Below are 9,208 nucleotides of genomic sequence, written 5' to 3' on the forward strand. Positions count from 1 at the left end.
ATCTTTAACTCAGGCAATGGAGTGGACCTTGACCCCTGATCACTACCATTGACTAAAGAAAACTATTTGTGTTGCCTCCAACACAATGGTCTGAGCATTGAATTCTCCAGTTTCAAGTAATACCCTCTTGCCCATTTCTCTCCCTCACCACCCACTCTGGTGCGCATAAATGTGCCCATCACCCCAAGCCAGCTGTGTCTTCCCCCTCCTCCTGACATTCACCAGACACCACACACATCCCCAAGTCCCCAACTTCCATTTTATCCCCGCTCTTTCACCTACCCCCGTCCCCTGCCTCCAGCTTTAAACTTCTCTTCCTACATCTGATATCCTTCTGCCCCCTTTTCACCTCTGGCCCTTGTCTCTTAATCTACCCATCTGTCAATCAAACCTCCCCCCTCCTCACCTGTATCCACCTATCACTTGCCTGGCTTTGTACCCCCCCTTCCAACGTTCCCCTCCTTACTACAATCAGTCTGAAGAAAGTTGGCACAATAGCACAGCGGTAGAGTTACTGCCTTACAATGCCAGAGATCTGGGTTCGATACTAATCTCGGGTGCTGTTTGTACAGAGTTTGTACGTTCTCCCTGTGATAGTGTGTGTTTTCTCCGTGTGCTCCAGTTTTCTCCCACACTCCAAAGGCATACAGGTTTGTAGGCTAATTGGCTTCCTCACACTTAGACTTTAAAGATACAGCGTGGAAACAGGCCCTTCGGGTGATCGCTGGTCGGCAGGGACTCGGTGGGATGAAGGGCCTGTTTCCATGCTGTTTCTCTAAAGTGTAAAAGTCTGGGGAAGCCAATTAACCTACAAACCTGTGTGTCTTTGAAATGTGGGAGGAGACTAGAGCGCAACTGAACTAAGGACCCCAACCCAAAATGTCACCTGTCCACTCCCCTCCTCAGATGCCGTCTGACCTGCTGCCTTCCTCCAGCACTTTGTTTCTGCACATGGTCTAAATCTTTGGATCTCAAGTAGTTTATAAGCATCTGAGAATTGAACTTCTCATACGTAACATTGTTTACGGGTCATATCACAGACACCAGTCCCTACCGTAGCATTCACTGACCTATTTCGCTTAAGCTGATTAACAGGAGACCTAACTACCAGCAGGCCCAGGAACTCCAGCTGAAGTGAGTTATAAACAGCAGAAGTAGAATCTTAAAACTGATATATTCACTCTTACTGCAACAGTTATAATGTTTATTTCACAAGTTCAAGGAGCAGAATTAGGCCATTTAATCATGGCTGATCTAACTTTCCCTCTCAACCCTATTCTCCTGCCTTCTCCCTGTAAACCCCGACACCTTACTAATAAAGAATCAGCATTAAAAAATATCCATTGACGTGGCCTCCACAGGCATCTGTGGCAATGAATTCCGCAGATTCACCACCCTCTGACTAAAGACATTCCTCCTCATCTCCTTTCTCAAGGTACATCCTTTTATTCTGAGGCTGTGCCCTCTGGTTCTAGACTCTCCCACTGGCGGAGACATTCTCTCCACATCCACTCTCTCCAGGCTAATCTAATGGTCTTGTAGCTTTCTCCTGTACGCCGAGACATCACCGCCCACAGTTCGGCCGACAGCACTGATGATACAGTGTCAGCCTCTCCCACCTCCACTGAATCTTCTCTCAAACTTCCCAGTTATAAAACGAACATTCCCCCAAACAGACTCTCCAGCCCGGGGCAAAACCCTCATCAATCTCCTCTACACCCTCTTGTACCATCACATCTTGTAGTATGCTGACAGATCTGTACACAAGTGCCAAGATGTGTCAAAGCTTTAGATAATTTAAGAATAAGGAGTAACCAATTTAGAACGGAGACAAGGAAACACTTTTTCTCACAGAGAGTGGTGAGTCTGTGGAATTCTCTGCCTCAGAGGGGGTGGAGGCAGGTTCTCTGGATGCTTTCAAAAGAGAGTTAGATAGGGCTCTTAAAAATAGCGGAGTCAGGGGATATGGGGAGAAGGCAGGAACGGGGTACTGATTGGGGATGATCAGCCATGATCACATTGAATGGCAGTGCTGGCTCGAAGGGCCGAATGGCCTACTCCTGCACCTATTGTCTATAATTCTGGCACCACTTCAGACAGGATTGTGGACGTAGCCCAGACCATCACACAAACCAACCTCCCTTCCATTTACTCCATTTATACCTCACACTGCCTCGGCAAGGCCACCAGCATAATAGGACCAGTCTCACCCCAGACACTCTCTCTTCTCCTCTCCCCCATCAGCCAAGAGGTACAAAAGTTTGAAAATGCATACCTCCAGATTCAGGGCCAGTTTCTTCCCAGCTGTTATCAGGCAACTGAACCGTGCTCTCACCAACTAGAGAGCGGTCCTGACCTCCCATCTACCTCATTAGAGACCCTCAGACTATCTTTAATCGGACTTTACTAGACTTTAACTCACACTAAACATCATTTCCTTTATCCTGTATCTGTACACCGTGACGGCTTAGTGTCTTGTCTTCCACTGACTGGAGAGCACGCAACAAAAATACTTTTCACTGTACCTTCTTCTTGCGTATGACGTGCACAGCCTAAAGCTGTACGACAACTTGTTCTATTTGATCTTATTTGATTGTGCACGCCGGGTTGATTGCATTCGTCTGAACAGGGAGGACCACGTGAAGGTTGCAATCTCCCACCCCTCACTGTACCTCAGTTCACGTGACAATAATAAACTAAACTAAGAGTTAATTGTCCAATGTATCGGGACAGCAGCAATGAAATTCTTACTTGCTTTGGTTTAGGTTTATTCTTGTCATGTGTACCGAGGTACAGTGAAACACTTTGATTTGCGTGCTATCCAAACTGATCAGATAATAGACAGTCAGAATCGTATTACCCAGGATGGAAATATCAAATACTCGAGGGCATCACTCAAAGGGGTAAAGTTTAAAGGAGATTTTGGGGACAAGTTATTTTACACAGAGGATGGTGAGTGCCAGGAACGTGCTGCCAGGGGTGGTGGTGGAGGCGGGTATGATAGGCACGTGTTTATGCAGGGAATGGAGGGATGTGGATTATGTATGGTGCAATAAGACTGGTCTTAGCATCATGTTCAGCATAGACATTGTGGGCTGAAGGGCCTGTTCTTGTGCTGTACTGTTCTATGTTCTATTTTCCAATACTCTTCATAAATACGATCATGTCTAACTCAAATACAATAGAGCAAAGGGGAAGTTAGTGTGCAGAATATAGTTCCCAGCATTGTAGTGCATCAGTTCCAGAGACAAAGTCCAGTGTCCGCAAAGGGGTAGAGGTCACTTCAAGTCAAGTCAAGTAACTTTTATTTCTATAGCACATTTAAAAAACAACTCTCGTTGACCAAAGTGCTTTACATTGGTGGAGGTACTAACGTTATACAACAGTGGTTCATAGATTAAGTACATACATAAATACATACATATAGCCCTCCCTCAGAGGATGTCAAGAAAGGCTTGAGAGTAAAGATGAGTTTTAAGTCTCGATTTAAATGAGTCGATGGAGGGGGCAGTTCTGATGGGAAGAGGGATGCTGTTCCACAGTCTAGGAGCTGCAACCGCAAAGGCGCAGTCGCCCTGAGCTTATGCCTAGACCGTGGGATGTTCAGTAACCCCAAGTCGGCCGATCTGAGGGACCTGGAGGTGGTGTGGTGGGTAAGCAGACTTTTGATGTAGGTGGGGGCAAGCCCGTTAAGGGCTTTGTAAACATAAAGAAGGATCTTGAAATTTATTCGGAACCGCACAGGGAGCCAGTGGAGAGAGGCCAGAATCGGGGTGATGTGGTCCCTTTTTCGGGTGCCCATCAGGAGTCTCGCTGTGGAATTTTGGACCAGTTGCAGGCGGGACAGGGAAGATTGGCTGATGCCTGTGTAAAGGGAGTTGCAGTAATCGAGGCGGGAGGAGATAAATGTGTAGATGATCTTTTCGACGTCATCAAACTGGAGGAATTGTTTTATTTTAGCTATTGTCCAAAGCTGGAAGAAGCTAGCTTTTACCACGGCATTGACTTGTTTGTCAAATTTCAATGCAGAGTCAAATATTTAACACTTAACACTGAGCACTCAGGAGGTACAGTGCGCTCTGCGTAGGATCAATCCACGCAAGGCTGCAGGCCCAGATGGAGTACAGGGAAGGGTACTAAAGGACTGTGCGGTACAGCTGGCGGAGGTATTCACGAGAATCTTCAATCTATCTCTATCGCTGGCAACGGTCCCCAAGTGCCTGAAAACAGCCACCATAGTGCCGGTGCCGAAAAAGTCCAAAGTCACCAACCTGAACGACTACCGCCCGGTTGCCCTAACTCCAATCCCAATGAAGTGCTTTGAAAGGCTGGTCCTCTCCCATATCAAATCCAGCATCCCTGCCTCACTGGACTCTCATCAATTTGCATACAGGGCAAATAGATCAACAGAGGATGCCATCTCTCTGGCTCTTCACACTGTCCTGACTCACCTGGACAGACAGGGCACGTACGTGAGGATGCTCTTCGTTGACTATAACTCTGCATTCAATACGGTCATCCCCACCAAGCTCACCACCACTCCACCAGCTAGGCCTCAACTCGCCGATATGCGATTGGATCCTGAACTTTCTGACGGAGCGACCACAGGCAGTGAGACTGGGCCCGCACCTGTCCTCCACTATCACCCTGAGCACCGGCACACCACAGGGCTGTGTACTAAGCCCCATGCTCTACTCCCTCTTCACTCATGACTGTGTTCCTGCATTCGTGAAGTTTGCAGACAACACAACAGTGATTGGGCTGATCACCAACGGTGATGAAACAAAATACAGGGCGGAGGTGCAGAACCTGGCGGACTGGTGCACATGTAACAACTTGTCACTAAACACCTCCAAGACCAAGGAGCTGATTATTGACTTCAGGAGGTCCCATAATGGAGAATACGCCCCAATCTCCATTTACGGGGAAAGTGTGGAGAGAGTGTCCAGCTTTAAGTTTCTGGGCACACACATTTCAGAGGACCTCACATGGTCCACCAACACCGCTGCGCTGGTCAAGAAGGCACAGCAACGACTGTTCTTCCCAAGGACATTAAAAAAAGACTGGTCTGCCCCAACAGCTGCTGACAACGTTCTACCGCTGCACCACAGAGAGCATATTAACTTATGGCATCTCTGTGTGGTATCTCAGCTGCAAGGAGGCGGAGAGGAGAGCTCTTCTGCGCGTCGTTCACAGAGCGCAGAGGATCATTGGGACAGAGCTACCAGCCTTCGAGGGCATCTACCACACACGGTGCCTCAGGAAGGCCGTCAGCATCCATAAAGACTCATCACACCCCTGTAACGGACAGTTTGAACTACTTCCCTCCGGCAGACGTTACAAGGCCTTCTATGCCCGAACCTCCAGACTCAGAAACAGCTTTATTCCAAGAGCTATAGCAGCTCTGAACCGGCCCTGCTGAGTACCCCCCACCCACCCTGGACTGTCTCCCTCGGATGGTCACGACACACAGCTTATTTATTTATTTTACTTTTCTTTTTCATCGGTTGGAGCTGCATACTAAATCTCGTTGCACTGACGTGCAATGACAATAAAATATATTATTATTATTATTATTATTAATATCATGCCAAGGTTTTTGACGTGAGGTTTGAGTAATGGGGTAAGGCTTCCAAAGCTACCTGCTATCTTTTTGATTGAGCCCGAGGGGCCGAGAAGGATGACCTCAGACTTACTCTCATTTAGTTGGAGGAAGTTCTGGACCATCCAACACTTTATATCCTCGAGGCAGCGGATAAGGTTAAGTAGATTTGATCGGTTGTTGGGCTTCAGGGGGAGATAGAGCTGTGTATCGTTTGCATAGCAATGGAAGGAAATGCCGTGCCTTTGAATGACTTGGCCTAAGGGGAGCATATAACCATATAACAATTACAGCACGGAAACAGGCCATCTCGACCCTTCTAGTCCGTGCTGAACACGTATTCTCCCCTAGTCCCATATACCTGCGCTCAGACCATAACCCTCCATTCCTTTCCCGTCCATATAACTATCCAATTTATTTTTAAATGATAAAAACGAACCTGCCTCCACCACCTTCCCTGGAAGCTCATTCCACACAGCCACCACTCTGAGTAAAGAAGTTCCCCCTCATGTTACCCCTAAACTTCTGTCCCTTAATTCTCAAGTCATGTCCCCTTGTTTGAATCTTCCCTACTCAGTGGGAAAAGCTTATCCACGTCTATCCCTCTCATCATTTTAAAGACCTCTATCAAGTCCCCCCTTAACCTTCTGTGCTCCAAAGAATAAAGCCCTAACTTGTTCAACCTTTCTCTGTAACTTAGTTGCTGAAACCCAGGCAACATTCTAGTAAATCTCCTCTGTACTCTCTCTATTTTGTTGACATCCTTCCTATAATTAGGCGACCAAAATTGCACCCCATACTCCAGAATTGGCCTCACCAATGCCTTGTACAATTTTAACATTACATCCCAACTTCTATACTCAATGCTCTGATTTATAAAGGCCAGCACACCAAAAGCTTTCTTTACCACCCTATCTACATGAGATTCCACTTTCAGGGAACTGTGCACAGTTATTCCCAGATCCCTCTGTTCACCTGCATTCTTCAATTCCCTACCATTTACCATGTACGTCCTTATACAGGGAGAAGAGAATGGGGCCAAGGATGGAACCTTGTGGAACCCCGCAGCAGACTCTAGCTGGGGAGGAGAAAGAGTTGCCTATGTTAGTAGAGAAACTCCTACCTTTGAGGTAGGAGATGAACCAGCTCAGGGCAGTGCCATCAATACCAACCCCGTACCGGAGACGGTCAATTAGGATGGTGAATCGAACAGTACCCTGGGCTATGGAAGGACTGTTAAGAAGCCTGATTACAGAGGAGAAAGAGCTTTTCCTGAGTCTGGTGCACATTTTACAGGCATACTGAATTACTCCAGTACTTTGTGCCTTTGTTTTTTGTATAAACCAGCATCTGCAGTTCCTTGTGTCTCTAGGAATAATGCAGAAACAAGGAACCGCAGATGCTGGTTATTATACAAAAGTGCTGGATTAACTCAGCAGTAACTGAAGAAGGGTCCTGACTCCAAACGTCACCTTTCCATGTTCTCCAGAGACACTGCGTGACCCGCTGAGTCTCTCCAGCTCTTTGTGTCTTTCTGTCTCCAGAAATAATCTAGTTGATTTGATAAGGTTTCCTCTTGCAGTTGTTTCTGGTGTTGGCAAATGCAAGAGCGGTCTATCTCTCGCTGAGATCGATAAAAGACAGGCACAATTTTCTCACAGTGCTGACTCATATCAAAGGAGCAACTCTCTGGTGCTGAGAGGATTTCTCACGGGCCACAAATCTGACCGAAGCTGTTTATCTTTCTGGAGTTGGGAAATGATACCGTTAAACCCCGTTAAAGTAAATTACCGCTAGTTGCACTTCAGCAGCCTGGTACACAGCTAGTTACAGGATGCTCGCATTCGCTGGTCATTTGCCGCTATGCTTTGTCTCTCTGCACCACAGCACAGTAAAAGCCAGTAAAGCGGAACTGAACTATTATTCTTCAGCTAGTTTTTGTTTGTGTAAACCAGTATCTGCAGTTCCTTGTTTGCCGTTATTCTGCCTTGCGGTAAATGCTACGATGTGTTGTGTTTTAATTTGCTACATTTAAAGTGAAAAGCGTAGGAAGGAACTACAGAAGCTGATTTACACCGAAGACAGAAATAACTTCTGGACGCTGACAAATCTGTACACAAGTGCCAAGATGTGTAAAAGCTTTAAGGCCCCACTTCAGACAGGAGTTGTGGACGTAGCCCAGCCAATCCCACAAACCAACCTCCCTTCCATTTACACCTCACACTGCCTCGGCTTTACGCTTTGGTTTTACGCTGGAGTCACTCAGAGGGCCAGGCAGCACCTCTGGAGATAGAAACGTGGCACATTCCTTTTCTCCAGAGATGCTACTTGTCCCGCTGAGTCACTCCAGTATTTTATGTATGTCTTTAAAATAAAACGCACCGGACTCCGAAATGTCTTCGCGTCCCATGCAGGAAACGCCAGTCTTTGCTTGGTTGGGGGGGGGGGGGGTCAACCCGTTGGATCACAGACCCGGCAGAGGTACCGGCGAGGTACACGGGGGTGGAGAGGAAGGGAAGGAGAAAGAGGAGAGAGGGAGAAAGGGAAGGGAGAGGGGGTGGGAGGGGTGGAGGGGAGAGAGAGAGAAGGGGGAGAGATGGGGGGGGGGGAGGGGGGGTAGAGAAGGGGGAGAGAGAGGTGATGGTTTAATGCAGCATCTCCCTGGTTTAGCCACGGAGCTCCGGCCGGTGCGGGTCAGGGGCATCGAGGGTGATCTCTTACCATGGCATCGTAGCTCAGCTTGGTCATGAAATGAGCAGCCTCTCTGCCCTTGTAGTAGTTGAACCAGATGGTGCCCTGGTACTGATCTCCCGCGTCCAGCAACAGCACGTTGGCATCGCGGTCCCGCAGCTCCTTGACCTTGGTCAATCTGCGGGCCACGCCGGCGAAGCAGCGGCTGGTGTCGGTGCCGCACCTGCCCGAGTCCTCGCTCGTCTGCTCCACCCGCCCGTGTACATCGTTGGTGTGGAGCACGGTGAGCTGGAAAGCGGCGGCGAGTCCGGTGCACAGCAGCAGCAGCAGCAGGGAGGCGGAGGAGCAGCCCATGGTCTGTGATACAGTGCAACTGTGCACAGCAGCGCCGAGATACTGTGCGTTTAGCGGGAGCTGCTGACAGCGCGGATCCGCTACGAGTTTGACGGGAGACGCAGCGCTCGGTTAAGCGAAGGCAATGTAGGGCAGGGCAGGGCAGGGAGACTCTGACTGCAGTCACACGGGCTGAGTGCATCCAGGGCATGTGGATAAAGAGCAGGTCAGACTGGGAGGGGCCACTGGTTCTCACCGGACACCCCGGCCCATCCCCAAAACTGTGATGACCTCGGGTGCCGTCTGTGTGGAGTTTGCACGCTCTCATTGGCCTCTGTAAATCGCCCCAAGGCTGTAGGTGAGAGATGGGGACTTGGAGAGAATTTGGATGGACAAGGAATTGCAGATAAAACATGTGTTGGAGTAACTCAATGAGTCAGGTCGCATCTCTAGAGAACATGGTAATGTTTCGGATGGTGTCCCTGCTTCAGACTGCAGATGCAGGAACCTTGACCAAAAATCAAAGTGCTGGAGGAACTCAGTGAGTCAGGCAGCATCTGTGGAGACTGATCAGTCTGGAGA

General features: G+C 48.5%; 1 protein-coding gene across 1 annotated transcript in view; it reads right to left on the reverse strand.

The window, feature by feature from the left end:
- The window catches only part of nt5e (5'-nucleotidase ecto), a 38,959-nt gene extending 30,222 nt beyond the window's left edge, over positions 1-8,737 (reverse strand). Inside the window, exon 1 of the mRNA XM_033025660.1 lies at positions 8,324-8,737. Within this exon, the coding sequence (XP_032881551.1) occupies positions 8,324-8,647 (324 nt within the window). The 5' untranslated portion in view covers positions 8,648-8,737. The remainder of the gene's footprint in view (positions 1-8,323) is intronic.
- Positions 8,738-9,208: the final 471 nt, after the last annotated feature.

This window comes from Amblyraja radiata, chromosome 8 (assembly GCF_010909765.2).
Source record: "Amblyraja radiata isolate CabotCenter1 chromosome 8, sAmbRad1.1.pri, whole genome shotgun sequence".
NCBI lineage: Eukaryota > Metazoa > Chordata > Chondrichthyes > Rajiformes > Rajidae > Amblyraja > Amblyraja radiata.